This window comes from Artemia franciscana, chromosome 10 (assembly GCF_032884065.1).
Source record: "Artemia franciscana chromosome 10, ASM3288406v1, whole genome shotgun sequence".
NCBI lineage: Eukaryota > Metazoa > Arthropoda > Branchiopoda > Anostraca > Artemiidae > Artemia > Artemia franciscana.
In genome coordinates this window covers 28388775-28410964 of record NC_088872.1, presented here as the reverse complement: position 1 = coordinate 28410964, position 22190 = coordinate 28388775, and the positions used below count along the sequence as shown (strand labels likewise).

The 22190-nt window shown below is 36.3% G+C and overlaps 1 protein-coding gene across 2 annotated transcripts in view; it reads left to right on the top strand.

Moving 5' to 3' along the window:
• Positions 1–22190, top strand: part of LOC136032024 (origin recognition complex subunit 4-like) — a 218236-nt gene that overhangs the window by 60353 nt on the left and 135693 nt on the right. For both annotated transcript variants that reach the window (XM_065712104.1, XM_065712102.1), the window contains exon 5: positions 4842–5011. In XM_065712104.1, coding sequence (XP_065568176.1) covers positions 4842–5011 — 170 coding nt within the window. The remainder of the gene's footprint in view (positions 1–4841; positions 5012–22190) is intronic.

Sequence of the window (22190 nt, the reverse complement as noted above, 5' to 3'; positions counted from 1 at the left end):
TTATATGCCCCTGGAGCATAACTTACAACCCCTACTCCCGGACTCTGGAGGGCTGTGCCAACCTTCTGGGCATTTTTACATGATCTTTGAACTATTTTGAACAAAATTGCCATCTCAAAATGTCGATTGGATGCATTTGGGGAAACCGGACGTGGAAAGGGGGTAGAGCTTGTTGTCCTCTCATCGCTCTTGAATCTAAAAAGGGTACTCAAACTTCAGATTTTGAATCGAATGACCCCCCCCCCCGAAATTTAGACGACCAACTCTCCCGTGAAAACCCTATATGTTAATAATGGGTAACTATCAGTACTTATAGTCCTTGCCATGAAGGCTGTTGGGGGGTTGATATCCCCCAAAGGTATAATTAATTGACCTTTCAACTATGTTGAACAAAATGGCTATCTAAAAATTTTGAAAGGATAACTTCGGGAAAAGGAAGGGAGGGGGGCTGGTTGCCCTCCAATCATTTTCATTTCTTAAAAAGGGCACTAGAATTTTCAATGTCTAATCGAAGGAGCTTCTTTCGAAGCTTCTACGACAATCGCTTCTATACGAAGTGCCTTGATCTGAAAAAAGAAAAGAATAAAAAAATAATACATCGTGCCCACTTCTCTTTTTAACTGGGCAGTGCTGTTGCGCTATCTGTAACACAGAAGTAGTAATTTTGCGCCCCTCTCTCCGAAGTAAGTGCAAACAATTTGTTAGACCACGCTGCCTTTTCATTTAAAATTATTAAGATACGGGTATAATGTTTTAACAGCAATGGAAAAATAACTAAAAAGCAGTTTTCATTAATAATTATAGACGTCCGAATATCTGATTTCACATACGGTAGCCTTTAGCAACGGAAACAAAAAAAAGGAAAAAAATAAACTAAACTAAGTTAAACAATTCATATAGAGAAAAGGGGAAAAAATAGACGGCCAAAGTCGGTTGTTTGACTAATAGAAATGTAGAAAAATGGAAGGCTGTTTATGTGAAAAAAAATTTCATATTCCCTTAGGTAATTATAATATAATACAGGTCAAGATAACTTTAGTGCGTTTTATAAATAGTATGAATCTTTTCGGTTGCCAATATAGCAGAAGCATGTTGACTTTTTCCAATGTTCGTTTCGTTCTTAGTTTAATTTAGTTTAACTACTTTAATTCTTAGTTTAAAATTGTTTGGGACTGATTATGCTTAATGTCCCTATTTGAAGTTTGGGTTTTGATCTTCCTTATAATTAAACTATTATAAGTGGTATTTAGTCTATACTCACCCCCCTTCGTCTCTGTTTATAATAACTCCCCGGTAGAAAAGTTTCTTAAATTCCCTAAGAATTTATAACAGCCCAACACTGATATCAATTATTTTTGATCAAATAGCATATTATGGTGCGAAAAATCAAGCATATGTTCCGCCAGTACTGAACCGAAATTTTCTGGATATTTATTAGATTTTAAAGAAGAATCTATTGCATTTTATCACTATTGCTATAATATAACACATATGGATCTGATACCTAGAGGGCATAACATGTTGATCATTTTATTTGAAAAAAATGTAGAAAACTTTTATTTATCCATGCACAAAATTTTATTCACTGAGTTTCCATTTGGCGACTTTTATTTCTTAAACTAACGACCTATAAGAACTTGCATAGTAAAATCCGAACAAAATATAGTAAGTACATTTGCGGCTGTCTCAACCACCTTTGTTAAGCCTATTCTGTACCCTGGAGATTATAAATCTCTTTTTTCGTCCTGGACCTGATAGAATTGCGAAAAATAATTAAAACTAGTTAGTACTAAAGAGAAAAGTTGCTAACATGATCTTTAAAAATAAATATGGATTCCATGAAATATACAAGGCACTTATGGAGGGGACCTCTTAGATACCCTCTTCCCCCACATCTCAAGCCCCCTTTGTTCAAATCTAATTACGTAGATTGATATTTCTTACATAACTGAGGTTATGTGAAATTTTGTGAAATATTTTTTTTGCGAAATATTTGTGAAATATTTGCTAAATGTCTTTTGACTTTTGACTTATATTGCAATAAGACTAGTTATTAAAAAGCCTATTAACCCTTAAATACCGATTTGGGAGGATATCAAAAGTCATTTATGAATAAGGGTTTTTGTATTTATTGGTAACTGCGAAAAGAGATGCTATAAAGGATAAAAAAAGCCTATAAGTTTAACACTATAGAAGAAGAAGAAAGAACGAAAGAAAACAGATAGAATATTAATCAAGCAAAGATCGAAGAATTTCTGACTATTTTCTTGCGATATTAAATTAGGGGCACTGTACGATTGGAAAGATTTATTTTTGATAACTGAGGGTTAATGTGTGATAAACTCCAGAAAATCAAGAAACTCGGCTTAGTGGCATTTAGAGCAGGCCAATTTGCCTCAAACAATAAGAAATTTTTCAAAAAGGCGTCTCAAAATTAATTGAACCTCAGACTGAGTCCTACCAGCAGTAAGAATTATTTCTTATTAACAAAAGCAACTCGAGCAGTCATAGAAAAAAAGCTCTTATTACAGGCTTGGAAGGATGAAACAAAAAACTGCGTGTATTATTTAAAACTGTGAAAAAGACCATTGGTATGTATAAGAAACAAGAGCTAAGAGCTCATATAGCACTTTTGACTAGGTTGGAATAGCCAAGAGTTCATATGGTATGAGCTCTAGCAAAATTATAAGAATAGATTGATTTAAAAGGAAAATCAGAGGCTTAATGCCGGTCGGGATTTAAAATAAGAGCTCTGAGTCACGAGGTCCATCTAAATATCGATATTCATTAAGATCCGATCACCCAATCATGGGTTAAAAATACCACAATTTTTCGTCTCCCTTCAGCCCCCCAGATGGTCGAATTGGGGCCGAAAAACGGCTTGATAAAGTCGTTTTTCCACGACTACAACACGTATCTGGTTTCCCTCTCCACCCCCCCCCCCCCAATGTCACTGGATCTGGTCTGGATTTATAATGAGAGCTTTAAAGCAAAAGATCTTTTTTAAATATCAAATTTCATTAAGATCTGATCACCCGTTCGTAAGTTACAAATTCCTCATTTTTTCAAATTTTTCTGAATCACCCCCCCCCAACTTCACCAAAGAGAGCGGATCCGGTTCGGTTATGTAAGTCACGTATCTTAGACTTGTGCTTATTCTTCCCACCAAGTTTCATCCTGATCTCTCCGATTTAAGTGTTTTCCTATATTTCCGGTCCCCCCTCCCCAATGACACTGGGTCCAATCGGGCGTTAAAATAAGAGATCTGAGTTACGATCCGAGTTACATATTTAATTTCATTAAATATGAAATTTAATTGAGATCCGATCACTCGTTCGTAAGTTAAAAATACGTCACTTTTTCTAATTTTTCGGAATTAAGCCTTCCTCCCAACTCCCCCAAAGAGAGCGGATCTGTTCCGGTTATGTCAGTCACGTATCTAGGAATTGTGCTTATTTTTCCCACCAAGTTTCATCCCGATCCCTCCACTCTAAGCGTTTTCCAAGATTTTAGGTTCCCCTCCAATCCCCCCAGTGTCACCGGATCCGGTCGTGATTTAAAATAAGAGCTCTGAGTCACGATATCCTTCCAAACATCAAATTTCATTAAGTTTCACTCCTTCGTAAGTTAAAAATACCTCATTTTTTCTAATTTTTCAGAATTACCCCCCCCCCCCCTATTCCCCCAAAGAGAGTGGATCCGTTCCGGTTATGTCAATTAGGTATCTAGGACTTGTGCTTATTTTTTCCACCAGATTTCATCCCGATCCCTCTACTCTAAGCGTTTTCCAAGATTTTAGGTTCCCTCCCCCAACTCCCCCCAATGTCACCGGATCCGGTCGGGATTTAAAATAAGAGCTCTGAGACACGAAATCCTTCCAAAAGTTAAATTTATTAAGATCCGATCATCCCTTCGTAAGTTAAAAATACCTCATTTTTTCTAATTTTTCCGATTTAACCGTCCCCCACTCCCCCCAGATGACCAAATCGGGAGAACGACAATTTCTGATTCAACCTGGTCTGGTTCCTGATATGCCTGCCAAATTACATCGTTCTAGCTTACCTGGAAGTGCCTAAGCTAGCAAAACCAGGACAGAATTTGCGATTGGTATATGTCACTTGGTAGATACCAAGTGCCATAAAAACACAAGGCTTAGAAATTAGCCTTGTTTGAAAACTATTATTGACGTTGCGTGGTGAACAAAAAGAAGGATCTATAAAAATTAGTTTCTTGGTAGAGAGATAAAAGAAATTAATCTACCAGTTAAACCATACTTGAACTAGGAAAGTAAACTCTCTCTTTTAGTCCATTACTATGTACTAATTTCGAAAGTAAAATTCTTTAGAATAGACGATCAAGTGATTTAACAACGTAATGGAAAATGATGGAATGAATCGAACCAGAATCTATATCAGAATTTAGTAAATTCAAAAGAATAGTTCATGTCTGCTCTGTAAAAGGCTTACATGTTTGGAGAATACATACTTATTTAGAATTTTTGTTTTAGACTTAATTATTCATTTCAATTTCTAATCATTGTGTGTTTCATTTATTCATCTACAATAGTTATTTTTCGTGTTGTTTGACTTATTGTATAACTTTATGTCTGCTAGTTTAAGCTTTTAATACCCTCTTTACTTTTTTTTGATATTTTATCTAACAAATGTTGAACAGGCTAAAGTTCTAATATCAAGCCATTTTGCTAAGCTGTGTTCACTGTATGCATGTATAAGTGTTTTGACAGTAGCCTATTAGATGATTGATTCCATGCTTTAGAACTGTGCTTAAGTGTTTTAAAATTTCTGTAAAGTGATTAATTTATTATTTTTTTAATTTTCTAGACACCACTATGCGTTTTGGGCGTTTCTAGGCGCCTTGATGTCGTTGAATTGCTTGAGAAAAGGATTAAGTCACGGTTCTCTCATAGGCAGTTGCTGGTTACGCCAATGAAGTCTGTTAATGAAGTGGTTGAAGCTGCCGAACGAATGTTGCTTTCATCATCAAGCCATTTGTAAGTTAATCACTTTTTTTTTGCTATGATGTATTTAATATCAATTAACTACAAACATGGCTGATAATATTGAAATTTGTATAGTTCCTAGAAGGATTATAGCCCTTTAGTTAATTTTGTTCGATGTTTTTGTAAGTCACCGTCAAATTGAAAAGCTTGTTTCGTTGTCCAGGAAACGAAAAAGGTTTTGAGAAACGAAAAGAAAAAATAAAATTATAAAAAGGATAAAAGAGACCCAATAATAAGATAGAATAAAAGATTCTCAGGTTAGTAGTTTATCCTAAAAACGAGTTAAAACCAAGTTTAATTTGTGCATAGATTTTGGTGTGGTCCGTATCAACGAAACATGCATGAAAAAAAACTGTATAAATTAGTGTTCCTGACAGTTTTTGGGCTTAGTCGTATTAACATATAATACACATTTCCCAAATATTAAGTTATATCGCTGCAAAACAGGAGAGTTTACAATTTGTCTATGTAACTAGACTCGTGAACTTGAGTAGAAATAATAAAAAGAATAAAGCGCGATGATTCAACGAAACATGCGTGAAAAACAACTGTATAAATTAGTGTTCCTAACAGTTTTTGGGTTTAGTCGTATTAACATATAATACACATTTCCCAAATATTAAGTTATATCGCTGTAAAACAGGAGAATTGTCGATGTAACCAGACTCGTGAACTTGAATAGAAGCAATAAAAAGAATAAAAGACATAAAAAAACAACCATTTAGCTAAATTTTCGCCTAAAGTGACATCAATCAACTGCATATTGTGTATATGAATATTGTGAATCAAACTGTTAGTGAAGCAACTCGGCTCAATAGTAACCGAAACTAAAAAAAACGGAATTTTGATACAAATAGATACATCAAAACAAATAAATTTTATGCTGATTTTAAATATGTAAGTTTCATCAACTTTAGTTGCGAGCCTGAGAAAATTCGCCTTGTTTTCGAAAAAAGGGGGGGGGGGGAAACGCCCAATAAAATTCATAGGATCTTAATGAAAACCACACCATCAGATTCAGCGTATCAGAGAAAACTACTGTAGAGGTTTCAAGCTCCTATCTACAAAAACGTGGAATTTTGTATTTTTTTTTTTCCAGAAGCAAGATCATGGATGCGTGTTTATTATTTTTTTTCCCAGAGGTGATCGTATCGACCCAGTGGTCCTAGAAAGTCGTGAGAGGGCTTATTCGAACGGAAATTAAAAGTTCTATTGCAGGGCAACTAGGCCCCCTCCACACTAATTTTTTCCCAAGTTACAGGATCAAAATTTTGAGGTAACCATTTTGTTCAACATAGTCGAAAAGTCAAAATGTCTTTTAGGGCGACTTAATTCCCCACAGTCTCCGGGGGAAGGGCTGCAAGTTATGAAGTTTGCCCATTGTTTACATATAGTATTGGTTATTGGGAAGTATACAGACATTTTCAGGGGGATTTTTTCTGGTGGTGGGGAGAGGGTCAGGGTGAGAGGGTTACGTGGGAGGATCTTTCCATGGAGGAATTTTCGTGGGGGAAGAGCAGGTGTCAGTAGCAGAATTCCAAAGTCTGCCAACACTTTTGCTGCACAACTTGTGTTTGCTTTGCTTTGGGCAAGAAGTATTTTTACACGTAAAATTTGCAAGAAAAGTAACAAATGTAACTTAGTATAGCTTTTAGTTAGAAATATCAATAGTTTTCTGAATCATAATTAACAATATAATGTAATTCAGTGGGAAGCCATATACGAGTCCTAAATATCATACTCCATAATTTTATATGTTCCATTGCATCGAAAGTATTGTATCATATTTACTCTAATACTGCTAGCTGAGTGTAATATTCTAAGTCTGAAGTATCCTGTATGGCACTTACTGCTGTTACTTTATGGATGGAGTTGTAGACTCAAATGCTATTGGAATTATAAAAATAATGCATACCCTACTGCATGCTTGATAGTCATTGATCACTATACTACAACTATAAAAAACATTATTTGATTTTCTTGGAGAACAATATTGTTTGGCAGCCTGGTAGTCACATGCATTATGAAGCTGTGATATTAGTTTTGTCCTAATCTAGGCCCCAAAATAAACAGAGAATTGCTGCCACATTGTAGTGTGGCTATTTTAGGCTACTTATCTTCCACGTTCAGCTTTCCCATTAACAGCTTTAACTGTATGTACACCATGATTACTACCAGCCCTTTTAAGATTCTTTCATCTGACGAATAAAAAGTTTGGAGAGACTTTGGTTATTTTTGCAAGATTTGGACAAATATTCACTTCCTGTTGAAGAGAAGTGGAGTAAGTAAAAACTTGTCCACAAGGACGAAGGATAACGACTTAGAAGTAAATTTTCACATAGCGACATTGAAACTCAATGAGATTTTAGTTTGAACAAGTTTTAAAAGCAGCAGCGTGAGGGCTCTCTCACAAAGCGGAATAGTACGTTACTTCTCTAAATGTGTCCTCTGTACTAATTGAATTCAAGGTCAGTCCTTAGGATTGCCAGTATCTTTGTCTTTAAGCATTAAATATCAGGATTGCATAATAGTTTTAATGAAAATATAGGACATAATGGTATTCACAAAGCAACTGTAACACGGAGCTTCTCGGAGCCAATCAGGTCTACTATTTCATTAATGCGATGAAATTTTAGTTTTTCAGGACGACCGGTTGTGCGGAAGAAATTCCAGTTCTTCCGTGAACCGAAGTGAACGTCCAAGGCAACTTCAAGGGATGGCTTACATGTTTCATTCAAAGGGGGGCCCTGTCACTGGATAACCAAATCACTGCGAAGAGTGTTAGAACTAACACTACGGCCACGAGCACGACTGTCCACAATACTTCCATATTCTCGACAACTGATTCGCATGCGTTTTGCACATACAGCGCAATAAGAGGAGAAGAATTTCAGGAAGTCATCATACAGTGCCGGCTGCTCAATAAATAAGTAAAGCTTTTGTAGTACACTAATAGAAGAATGCTTAGGATCTGCATTTGCGCTAGAAGCACGATCTAACCATATTTTGTACTGGTTGAGAACTGCACTTCCTGGCAAATTTTGAAAACCCCTCTGAATTTGCAAGATCAACCAAGTGTCCAAGTTGATCACATTTTCTAATCATCAATTCAACCGAGCTGATATCAAATATATTTGTCATTATGGTAGTTCATTCGTCAACTGGGTTGTACCTAGTTGTGGCAATGAAAAAGCATGAATTGAGATTATTCAATAGTTTGTCTAATAAGCTGCAAAGTTTCTGGGAAGTTGCAGCTACTTACTTTACTGCACTTCTTGACAAATTTTGAAAACCCCTCTGAATTTGCAAGATCAATCAAGTGTCCAAGTTGATCACATTTTCTAATCATCAATTCAACCGAGCTGATATCAAATATATTTGCCATTATGGTAGTTCATTCGAGTGAAAGGAAAAATCTAAATATAGTCTCGTAAATATCAATAATCCCTTCTAAACTAAATTCGAAATTGGCATGTGATGTCTTATTCAAATAATTCTTATCAAATTATCACTGAGTAAGAAAAACATCAGGGAGCAGTTGTCCCTGAAAGTTTTGAAAACTCGTGCTGCGTATGTAGCAAACCTAGTGGAGAAAAAGAACGATGGCTTCTGGAAATTGACACCTTGTGTCTCGGTGAGGGTTATCATAGCTTCAACACTTTTTCCATAACCCATCTTTTTTGTTACTGGTGGATGTGAGCTCAAAAAGACCTGAGACCCACTGTGAAGAGGTTCGGGCATCTCCTTCAGCCAATTCAACGCGATGCGCCGGATCCCAGTTAAATTTATACAAAGGGAGAATGACGGAGACCAATAAGCGTCAAAAGATGAGAGGGCATAGAAAGCGTAAAATATTGTCCATCCATTGGCACCACCTACAAGCTGTTGCTTGACATCTTCTGTCATCAGAGAGTGATTCTTCGAAGCTTCAAGCAGAGCGTGTGCAATGTCTAATCCTGTATGCCCACTAACGACTAGCAAGTTCACAACGAAAGAATCAAGACATCCAGAAAGAAAAGAAATAATACCAACAATCTGGAACGTTCGCCTATTAGGCGTCATCTTGTCGGCAATAATAGCAAATGGTGGTGGCCATTCAGTAGCAGGTAAATTTGTTCTGAGGCATCTTTGCAGTTGGGAGTCAATGAGTTTGGCAAAAATGGGACTAAGATTTGCGACACAAATTTGACTGTGGTTCATTTTACCATTTGGAAGGCCTTTCAAGCTATCAAGAATTGTATCGCCTTCGTATTGGAGCTTGGAACCATCCCACCGTAAGTTGTCATTAAGCATTCAGACCACTGAGCAACCCCGTTTTATGGTTTCTACACATAAGCTGATCTGATTTGGACTTTTTGGCAGTGTCATTTAGCAAACTTTGCTTATGAGCTAACGATTCTAGATGCCGGATTATTTTCGTCTTGAGATTTCGGAACTCTCTAGGTTGATTTGAGTCGGTAAAGGTAGTTCCAAGTGAAAAATTTTGATTTTATTAGTGGATTAGTATTGGTGCAGGTTGAACACTGGGTCATTTTCTAAATCAGAAAGTAAGTCAAGCACAGACAATGAGCACTCAACCGCTGAACTGGATGTTAGAGTTGAACTAGGTATGCTACCAGAATAAGTGACTATAAATTTAGTGAAAGCAGTAACAATTGATTGCTCCTCATTTAATCTGAAAGGCAGATTAGGGTGTTTTTAGAGATATAATCTTTGACAGTGTTGTAAAGGTCAGATACCTTGCAGTACCCACAGTGAACAAGGTGCTTTGTAGCTGGATTGTCTTAATAAAAGCAAAAGATGCGGTTAGTCAGTTGTAAGTGTGTTAGACTGCAATTCGATGGTCTGTGAGAGAAACAAAACAAGGTTTTTGACGGGAACCAATGCTTTAGATCAGCGTAGGTATTTACCATAGATCAGCTTAGGTATTTACTTTAGATCACCTTAGGTGTTTTTACTAGGTAAGTAGTAAACTGCTAAGTAGTAGTATTACTTTTCTACCCCACTCCCCCCCCCATGTGCAAATACATGACCCAGAGTTTATAAGTCCTATACATTCTGTCACCAGCCACTTGTTTATGCTATGAAACTGATTTTGTGTGATCTTACCTAAGCGTAATTCTTGAGTGTGTTTTGTTTAATTAACAAGTACCGTTAAAAATTCATTGTTTGATTACAATTCCATTTTATTGAAGTTTTACGATTTAGATGCATTGATTCATCATGACCCAATAAAAAAAAAAAACATTTAAAAATCTTCAGAAAATTCCCATATTTACTTCAAGTCGTTAGCATCACTCTTGTTTAAGACCATGCACCTGTAGACTGAAACAACTGTGGCAAAATCAAGAACCAGAAGAGCTCATGGGAAATATATAATTTGGGTTATATATTTGAGTGTTAGGGAAGGGGGAGTCAGGTAGGGAAAAAGTGACAAAGCTGCTGCTTACCAACAGCAGTATTCGACAGACTTCCAAAAGCTGCCGACACTTTAGCAGCACAGCTTCTATTTTGACAGCTTTTCTTTGAGCTAAATTTGTTTTATATGCAAAAAATGGCAAAAATGATAATTTGTTGGCAGAATCTGCCAACAAATTTGAAAACTACCATGGACATGTATCATTGCTTCTTTGCTACCCCACTTTTTGCATGGCGGGGGAAGAGAATTTTCATGAAGGGGGCACTGGATTTCCCAGCATTATTTAAAAAACAATCAGAAATTAAATTAAAATAATACAAGTTTTTTCAACTGAAAGTAAGGAGCAACATTAATACTTAAAACGATCAGAAATTATTACATATATTAGGGGGATCGCCCCCTCGTCAATATCTCACTCTTTACGCTAAAGTTCGAAATTTGTTAAATAATGGCCGATATAAACAATAATTTGTTTTTGTTATTTTTTGGCCAATCTTAAGCATTTAATATTATGTTAAGCATGTTCTTAACTATGATTTTTATGTAATAATAAACCAAAGATGTTGTATTTTGTCCGCTTGTGGCTGTTATTAAATAAAAAAAATTTTTTCCAACTGAAAGTAAGGAACAACATTAAAACTCCAAACGAACAGAAATTATTACGTATGTGAGGGGATTACCCTCGTCTCAGTACCTAACTCTTTACGCTAGTGTTTGACTTTTTGTTCCAATTATTTATGAATGCCTTCTGACACACAAGGACCGTTTAATCAGAATAATAAGCTTTTTATAAATTCACAAACTTTTTAGCGTAAAGAGTAAGGTACTGAGGAGGGGGAGACTCCCTCATATACGTAATAACAACCAAAAGAAAAATCTGAAAAAATTGCTGTTCAAAGAGTTGGTGGTAACGAACTGTAAGTAAGGAGCGACCCGGCTCAATAGTAACAGAAACGGTTTAAAAAAACATTTTTGATGCCAATAGATATATTAAGAGAATTGGCTTTTTATGCTGATTTCAAATGTTAAATTTCATTAAGTTTAGTCTTACAACCAAAGGTTAAGCCTGAGAAAATTTATTTAATTTTTAAAAAAATAGGGAACACCCCCAAAAAGTCAAGTTATCTTAATGAAAGTCACACCATCAGATTCAGCGTATCAGAGAACCCTACGGTATAGGTTTCTAGCTCCTTTCTGCAAAAATGCGGAATTTTGTATTTTTTGTTAGATTAAGGATCACGGATGTGTGCTTTTTTCCCCAGGGGTGATCGTATCAATCCAGTGGTATTACAGAGGGCTCATTTGGACGGAAATTAAAGTTCTAGTGCCCTTTTTAAGTGACCAAAAAAATGGAAGGCAACTAGGCCACCTCCCCCGCCAGTTTTTTCCCAAAATTGTCAGATCAAAATTTTTGAGATAACCATTTTGTTCATCATAGTTTTAAGGCCCAATAGCTATGCATTTGGGTATAACATGATCTCCTCCTCCACATCCCCAGGGGAAAGGTCTTTAGCTTAAAAAATTTGCCCATTGTTTACACATAGTACTTGTTATTGGGATGCATGCATACATTTTCGGGTAGGGGGGTAGGGGCAAATTTGCTGCTGTTTTTCCACGGGGGAATTTTCCGTGGGAAGAGAAGATTGCAGGGAGTGACCTTGTCAGGCGAAACTATACGCTGCGGAAATTTGCCAGAATTCTTAAACAATATTCTTTTTATATGTCTTGCTTTCTCTTTTCTGTCTCAATTTTACGCGCGGAGTGGTTAAGAGTACTTGTTCGAAGTACCGGTATTGAATTGTCTAGAGGATATTTCCGTGATGAGAGAAATTCTCTGTGGGGGGGTCAGATTTCCTGGCATTATTTAAAAACGATAGGAAATTAAAAAAAAAGTTTTTTCTACTGAAAAAACGAACAGAAGGAACGACATTAAAACTTAAAGCGAACAGAAATTGTTCCGTGTATGAAAGGGATTGTCATTTACTCAACGCCTCGCTCTTTACGCTAAAGTTTTACTCTCACAGCTCTATTTCTTAGAACAATAAAAACAGAACCTACAGGAAAGAAGGACTTCTTAATATTTTGCCTAATAGTGTTCACGGGGAGTAATTGGTTTTCTCCAAGAACGTACGAAAAAATCTTATTGAAAGAGCTTTCGCGGCGTGATCATTCGAGTAGTCTATTTTTATGGCACTTGGTATTAACCAAGTGACATATAGCAGTCGCCAATTCTGTCGGTCTGTCTGTCGGTCCCGGTTTTGCTACTTTAGGCATTTCCAGGTAAGCTAGGACGATGAAATTTGGCAAGCGTATCAGGGACCGGACCAGATTAAATTAGAAATATTCGTTTTCCCGATTTGACCATCTGGGGGGGGGGGGAGTGGGGGCTCGGTTAGTTCGGAAAAAATGGAACAAATGAAGTATTTTTAACTTATCAGCGGGTGATTGGATCTTAATGAAATTCGATGTTTGGAATGATATTGTGTCTCAGAGCTCTTATTTTAAATCCCGACCGGATCTGATGACATTGGGAGGAGTTGGAGGGGGAAAACCTAAAGTCCCGGTTTTGCTACTTTAGGCACTTCCAGGTAAGCTAGGACGATGAAATTTGGCAAGCGTATCAGGGACCGGACCAGATTAAATTAGAAATAGTCGTTTTCCCGATTTGACCATCTGGGGGGAGGGGAGTAGGGGCCGGTTAATTCGGAAGAAATAGAAAAAATGAAGTATTTTTAACTTATGAGCGGGTGATTGGATCTTAATGAAATTTGATGTTTGGGATGATATTGTGTCTCGGAGCTCTTATTTTAAATCCCGACTGGGTCTGATGACATTGGGGGGAGTTGGAGGGGGGAAACCTAAAATCTTGGAAAACACTCAGAGTAGAGGGATCGGGATGAAACTTGATGGGAAAAATAAGCGCAAGTCCCAGATACATGATTGACATAATCGGAACAGATTTACTCTCTTTGGGGTAGTTGGGGGGAGGGGGAGTAATTCTTAAAAATTAGAAAAATGAGGTATTTTCAACTTACGAACGGGTGATCGGATCTCAATTAAATATGATGTTTAGAAGGATATCGTGTCTTAGAGCTCTTATTTTAAATCCCGACCGGATCTGGTGATGGGGGCGGGGAGTTGGGAGGGGGAAACCTAAAACTTGGAAAACACTTAGAGTGGAGGGATCGGGATGAAACACGGTGGGAAAAATAAACACGAGTCCTAGATAGATGATTGACATAAACGGAACGGATCCGCTCTCTTTTGGGTAGTTGGGGGGGGGGGGTATTTCTGAAAAATAAAAAAATTAGGTATTTTCAACTTACGAACGGGTGATCGGATCTCAATGAAATTTGATATTTAGAAGGATATCGTGGCTCAGAGCTCTTATTTTAAACCTGACCGGATCTGGTGACATTGGGGGGGGGGGGAGTTGGGAGAGAGAAACTTAAAAATTGGAAAACACTTAGAGTGGAGGGATCGGGATGAAACTTGGTGGAAAAAAAACACGAGTCCTAGATACATGATTGACATAACCAGAACGGATCTGCTCTCTTTGGGGTAGTTGGGGGGGGGGGTTAATTCTGAAAAATTAGAAAAAATGAGGTATTTTTAACTTACGAACGGGTGATTGGATCTCCATGAAATTTTATTTTTAGAAGGATATCGTGTCTCAAAGCTCTTATTTTAAATCCTGACCGGATATGGTGACATTGGGGGAAGTTTGGGGCGAGGAGACCTAAAATAATGGGAAACGCTTAGATTGGAGGGATTGGGATGAAACTTGGTTGGAAAAATAAGCAGAAGTCTTGCATACGTGATTTACATAATTGGAACGGATCCGCTCAATTTCGGGGGGGGGGGGGGTAATTCTGAAAAATAAGAAAAATGACGTATTTTTAACTTACGAAGGAGTGATCGGATTGGGGGGAAATCTTAGAAAATACTTAAAGCGGTGAGATCAGGATGAAACTGGATGGGAAGAATAGAAACCTGTCTAAGATACGTGACTGACATAACTGGACCGGATCTGCTCTCTTTGGTGGAATTGGGGGGGGGGGTAATTTTGAAAATTGAGGTATTTGTAACTTACGAAAGGGTGACCAGATCTTAATGAAATTTGATATTTAGAAGGATCTTATGCTTTAAAGTTCTAATTTCAAATTCCGACCAGATCCTATGACATTCGGGGGAGTTGGAGGGGGGAACCGGAATTCTTGGAAAACTTGAAAATTGGAGTATTTATATCTTACGAATAGATGATCGGATCGTAATGAAATTTGATTTTTAGAAGGAATTCATGTCTCAGAGCTCTTATTTCAAATCCCGACCAGATCTTTTGACATTGTGGGGATTTGGAGGGGGAAATCTTGGAAAAACACACAAATGTCCTTAATACATGATTGACAGAATCGTACTGGATTCGCTCTCTTTGGGGGAGTTGGGGGGAGGCGTTCAGTGATTTGGCGAGTTCGGTGCTTCTGGACGTGCTAGGGCGATGAAAATTGGTAGGCGTGTCAGGGAGCTGCACAATTTGACTTGATAAAGTCGTTTTCCCAGATTCGACCATCTGGGGGGCAAAAGGGAGAGGAAAAATTAGAAAAAATTAGGTATTTATAACTTACGAGTGGGTGATCGGATCTTAATGAATTTTGATATTTAGAAGGACTTTGTGACTCAGAGCTCTTATTTTAAATCTCGACCGGCATTAAGCCTCTTATTTTCCTTTTTAAATCAATCTATTGATTCATAGAATTTTGTTAGAGCTCATACCATATGATCTCTTGGCTCTTAGCTCTTCTCGCCTCGTCACAAGTGCCATATGAGCTCTTAGCTCTTGTTTATGGAGTAATGACCTCCCCTCGCTTCCACCTAAAGAAAATTTGTAATTACAATGAAAGTGTAATCGAGCTGCACATATTATCAGTATCGGGAAGTAAATTAAGTGTTTGTACTTAAAGTACTGCTTAAGCAGACATTCCAAGCGTTTTGATTCTATTTTTGTAAAACCTCTGTGAAGTTGTTATTATATGTTCCATGGTTGGAGCTGGTTTTTTTTAGTATCAAGTTGCTTTTTTTTATAGGAACATTATAATTACCTTTGTATGCTTGACGCATTTTTTTTTCTTTTATGAGTTTTGAAATCAAAAATGGAGTAAGGTAAATAAAACCGCGAAAGTCAACATGGAAATAAAAAATTTACTGAGTATTTTTTAAGCCAGTGCTTAAAAATGAATGACTGTGTAGCTGAAATGATTGGTCTCCTATGTATTGTTACTAGTTTGATTTTTTGGCTTCATCGAATAGCATAGATTATCATACAAAGCTGGGCAGTGCCCAGCTTTAAATGGTGATTAAATAATAAAAAAAAAAGAAGGTTTTTTAACTACAAGTAAGGGATGACATTAAAACTTAAAACGAACAGAAATTATTCCGTATATGAAAGAGGTTGTCTCCTCCACGACGACCCGCTCTTTGCGCTAAAGTTAGACTCTTTGTCACAACTCTTCTTTTTAAAACAATTAAAAAACTTTAGCGAAAAGAGCGAGACGTTGAGGAGGGGACAACCCCTTTCATATATGGCATAATTTCTGTTCGTTTTAAGTTTTAATGTCTCTCCTTACTTGTAGTTAAATAAACTTGTTTTTTTATTTAATTTCTGAACGTTTTTGGATTAATACATGTTTTGATTTTGGCTCACTGCGCATGAATGTATAAAATGAAATTTGCATTTTAATTTTTTTGTTAAATGGCTATTTTGTAGTTTTGATCGGACGATTTTGATAAAAAAAGGGGTGCAGGAGGAGGCCAAATTACCCTCCAATTTTTTGTTACTTAAAAACGCAAGTAGTTCTTTTTTAAACTTTTTTTTACGAACGTTCTTGTTAGTAATAAACATTCGTACCTTATGAATTAACTTACGTAATAAATTTCTATATTTGTGTTTTTTTATTACGTATATAAGGGGGTTCTCCCCTTCGTAAATACCTCGCTCTTTTCACTAAAGCTTGAATTTCGTCCCAAATCTTTAAGAATGACCCTGAGTCACAAAGGCTGTAGAATAAATAGTTGAAATTACTAAAAATATTTTAGCCTAAAGAGCAAGTTATTGTGGAGGAGACGCAACTCTTTATATACATAATATTTTATGTTCGTTTTGAGTTTTAATGCTCCTCATTACTTCTAGTTAAAAAAAAGAATTTGTTTTTTCATTGTTTTTTTTTAAATAATGGTAGAAAATCCTGCACCCCTTAATGGTAATTCTCTTCCCTCATGAAAAATTCCTCCATGGAAAGATCCTCCGACGCAACCTCCTCCCCCCGACCCAATCCCACCCCAACGCGAAAAAGTGTTCCTGAAAAGGTCTGTACACTTCATAATAACCATTGCCATATGTGAACAATGGTAAAAGTTAGTAACTTGCATCCCCTCCTCCGGGGGCTGTGGGGGAATAAGTCATCCCCAAAGAAATAGGTACTAGGTTTTTGACTAAGATCAAGGGATCACTAGGTTTTTGAACAGAATGGCTATCTCAAAATTTTGACACAGTGACTTTGGGGAAAAATGTGCGTGGGAGGGGGCCTAGGTGCCCTCCAATTTTTTTCACTTAAAAATGGCACTAGAACTTTTAATTTTCGTTAGAATGAGCCTTTCTGCGACATTCTAGGATCACTGGGTCGATACGATCACTCCTGGAAAAAAAAACAACAAACAAATAAACACGCATCCGTGATCTTTCCTCTGGCAAAAAATACAAAATTCCACATTTTTGTAGATAGGAGCTTGAAACCTCTACAGTATGGTTCTCTGATACGCTGAATCTGACGGTATGATTTTCGTTAAAATTATATGACATTTGAGGGTGTTTTCTCCTGTTTTCTAAAATAAGGCAAATTTTCTCAGGCTCTTAACTTTTGATTGATTTGACTAAACTTGTCGAAATTTATATATTTAAAATCAACATTAAAATGCGATTCTTTTGATGTAACTATTGGTATCAAAATTCCGTTTTCTAGAGCTTTGGTTGCTATTGAGCCGGGTCGCTCCTTACTACAGTTCGTTACCACCAACTGTTTGATTAAATTATTGGCATTATTACCATAATGGCAGCCGGGCATGTGATGTAGTCTTTTTTTTTACCACTTTTGAGGCAAAAGGAATTTTTCTTTTGGATTTTGTGGATTTATTTGATTATCCCTCCCCCATATCATGCACTGGCATTGGAAGGGGATGTGTTTGTGTTAAGTCTTTGTTATTAATCATATTGTATGGAGAAAGTTGCTGTGTAGATCGCAAATTATAGTAAAACTGCTATTTTTAAGTGCCAAAATCAATCACCAATAAACTGAATTTCAACGCTGTCCGTACACACAGGTGTCTTACCAACCGCATTGGGAATCCGATGAAACTCTAAAGATATTCATTCTAATAAAATGGTCAGACGTTCATAAAAGTGCCTCTTAGGGTAATAGCTGTAATCCTTTTACAGTTTTTTTTGTCCTCTTTTATGTGCCAAATTTTAGAGTATGCCTTCACTACCTGGAATCCTGGGGTCTCCGACGGTCTGTCTGAGAGAATAGAGGTGGCTTGCAAGAAACACCCAAGATTTATCTTTAAAGAAGAAAAAACTATGATGTCTCCCTTCTTTGCAGAGCCAATCTTACTCATAGTTCTCTCTATTATGCCCGAATAATTTCACTTCTTTCTAGCCTCCCCTCTAGCCTAGACTTCTTCTTAGATCTCACTTCTCTCGTTGTACCTCAGCAAGAGTCCCCATTGTATCCGTAGTAATATTCTTTACTGAGAAATATCTTATCTGTCTTATCTTACGCAATCCGTGTTGCCCTGGGAGTAAGAGCCTCAAATTAGGTAAGTAGCCTGTTTACAAAAATGAGCTGATACCTAGCATTTAGTCGAAACATGAACATCAATATGCCATGTTGTAATCAATGTGATGCAATGATTTTCAATCTCTATGATTGGAGGGCCCATAGCATGGTTTTTGGGTTTATAATTGTCTAAATACCTTCCCTAAAGGGTATGTATGTGCTTGTTCAAAGTCATAGCTAGCTATTCGGGGATTATTTTAGAAGTAGCTCTAAATACTTAAATTTTTTCATAATTATGTTTGTCAAAGTTAATCATAATATGGGTATTAGTGTTGACCTAGTCTAAGGTGGTGTTGTGTTGGTAAGAATGTTTCTGAAAACCTCTGCAGTTTACGCAGAAAGTGCGTTGAATGATGGATATGACATTAAATTTGGTAAAGCTGCGTATATTTATTGCTTGTGTCTAAAAACATGGTTTTCGCATCTCCTTGTACCGCACTCTACAGTGTTTCAGTTAAGATAGACTTTAATAATTTATTTAGTGGAGTTATCTGAAGTTGTTTCGTCAATATTCTGTTTCTTTATGCCTTGTTTTAACTTTCAAGTAGAAAGTTCCTTTTTAGCTGGCAAGCAAACAGGCACCAGCTCTAATGGAAGTTATAAGACTAATATAAAATGTATAAGATCTGCGACTGGTACATGATCCCATCAATAAAATTTCTAGTTATTTTTTCAGACATCCTAAAGAGGATAATTTTCTCGTACGTCCCGAATTGCTGCCATCTACTGCTGCAATCTATTTCCATTTCTGATTTCACTTGGGTTTTATGTTTGATTTTCTGTGTTTGGTTTTTATCACGAAATTCCAAAATAACTCAGGCTGGTGGACGCTTTGATTGCCAGGATTTCGCTTTTGCCACAAAACTATTATCAGCAAAGCCAACCAAAAATTGTGCTAAACTTCACGTTATCAAACATCGTAAATATTTAAATTTTTTCCCGGCGTCTTCATATAGAAATGATGGTTGTAGTAGCTTTGGAAAGGTCTTTTGATGCAAGCATTCCCCCATCCCATATACCTTCGAATGAAAATTTCAATATCGAGTGGCTATTTTAATCAGGATGGTCGAAAGGTCCCACAAATCTGCACTCATTGGTGCTTAATTATGCAAAAGTCTCATATAAAACAAAGGCTCCTCATTTATGCATTAATAAAAGTATAAAACGGATACATTTTTATCTTCAAAACAAAAATGCAAAACTTTTTAATAAAAATAATAATATTAGTCCAAATGTCTCGGCTTCATACCTGGAAGCCCTTATCGGCGGAAGAAAAAGAAAAATTAGCCTAAGAAAAACATATAAAGAAAACCAAAACGGTATACAAAAAAAAGAAACAAACATGTCACTTTCGAACAAAATCGAATATGGTAGGAAAACAAAAGCACAAAACACTAAATAACAAAGGAATATGTCTGCCGTATTGGTTTCTATGATGATTTCGAGTGATCGTCATCAGCAAAAATATTTCTGCTGATCGTCAGTGTTTCTGATGATGACGATCACCGTACATGTGATCGAAATATCCAGTGTATTTTTTTTCACTATCTAATAAAATGATTTGTCCCTATTTGAACTGTTATTCATCGTCATGACAAGGTAGTGTCGTCTTCAATATTATTCATGTATGATAAAGAAAACTAGCACTTTACTGAAAATACAAAACAATAAAGCAGTTTCGGTAAAGTAAAGCAAACCGATTTAGGACGCTTTTTCAAAAAGCATTTTAGGACTGTTGCTTTATTTTTTTTCTCGTTTAGTTGGGGATCACTTATGCTCAATGAGCTTAGTTCAATGATTGGATCTCGTTTTGGTACTGAAAGAGACATTTCATAGCTAGTTTGTAGATAAGTCTGGATGGAAGCCATCTTTAAAGAATTATTACTGTAGATTAGCTTTAATATCTGTGTCATGACTTAATTTTCTGATATATAGTGAAAAACAACCGGATTTCCGAAATTCATATCATGGTTTATTTGTTCTTCATGTCGAGTGCTACCAAAGCGTGTTTTTGACGATTCAAAATTGTATGCTACTCACTATTGGTACTATAGCTGGTGAGACCAAGATGCTACCTTATAAATTAATTCATTATATTTGTATGCTGTTCAATGACTTCGTGGTTACTAAAATAGTATTTATATGTATGCTTAAGTTTCAAGATAATTTTAATTGTTTACTGAAAATTATTGATATCACAGCTAATGTAAGCCTATGAAAAGCGTTATAGATTAATTTGTCGTTATGAGTCTACGTACTCATTTTTGACTCCTAAATTGATATTATTATTTTTATTTGGCTTTCGTGTTTTCAGTGAAATGTTGGCTTTCTATAATCATAAAAACGTAAGGAAATATCATAAGGTGGTTTATTTACGCTTGCTTTGTCGATATATGTTAGATAGACAGTGAAGCAATAATTTTTGTTTGTTTTAAGTTTCAACTTGGCACTTAATATAAAGAAAGAAAAAGATTAAAGACAGGGTTTTTAAGGCCAAATGAGAATACTGAAAAAACCACACAAAGCGAATAGTCAATGTGAAAAAAAACAAAAACAAGGCAAAAATCAAAAAAAATAAAAGATAAGTAATATTCAATAAAAGCCAAAAACTATAAGAGTTAAAACCAAATATCTAATAACCATAAAGCGAGTCATTCGCCAATATCCGTGATTTACACAAAATCCAAAAAATTAGATCTGCCATCGACGGATACTATCGAACAACTCATAAATAAAAGAAAAAATCCATTTACTCAAAACAAAACAAACCAACAATCAATTAAGTTTGAGAAATATGTCATCTGGTTTCTCATTTTAACAATTACATTCCTTTCAGGCGCCCTTTGAGGTCTAAGGGGTTGTTGACGTTTTTGATTATGTGATTGGGAAGGTGGTTCAAGATTTTTTTCAGGGATTATAAAGTATCGGCTTCTCTTTTGAGAAAACCGAAATACGACTCATCTATTCTTAAATCAACAGAGTCCGTGTTCAAAGCTAGACCTAAATGTTTCAACAGCTTGTTTCGTGTTCATTTAAATATTTCAACAGCTTCTCTGTAGTGCTGGACAGTACCTTTGTCAAGTGAACTTAAGCTAGCTTGGTTAAATAAAATGGTGTATTCAGGGTGATCAAAGATGTGTACTGCAAGGGCAGAGTCAAAATTTTCTGCTTTTTTCCTGCTTTTTAAGGGTGTTATTAATTGAATTAGAGTGCTGTGTTCAATGTGTCTGTTAGCCGTTGATCGGTTCTTTCGATTTACCAAAGACTTAAAGACCATAGAATTCTGTTGTCATCGGAGTTTTCATCTTTCGGGACAGGGTCTTTATGTCTTTATTTTGATAAATTTGGGAACTGATAGTTTTACTGGGTCTTTAAAAAGTGTGAATGTTATTTTTCCTCAGATCTTTGGAAATTTGGTCTAAGACCTCTTTTACATACGGGAGACCATGATAAACAGAGTTTTCCCTTTAATTAGTTTTTTCTGTGTCACTGTTTGATAAGTTTCAAATACGTTTTTTAATCACATAATTTATTAATCTAATTGGATAACCATTCCCAAATGAAACATCTCTAAGGTGGTCGAACTTTGAAATCCAGGAAACGTGGTGAACAAACCTGCAATACTCTATCAACTAGAGAAGTGACCATCCTCTTTTAACCACAGGAGAATGATTAGAGGAATTATTTAAGTAACGGTCACTATGTTTAGGTTTCCTATAAACCCCAGAATCGAAACATTTATCATTTCGGTTCACCAGGAGATCGTAGAAAGGAAGACACCTATCTATTTCTGATTCCGGAGTAAATTTGAGTTTTGGATGTAAGGAGTTAAGCAAGTGAAGGAAACACCCCAGAGCTTCTT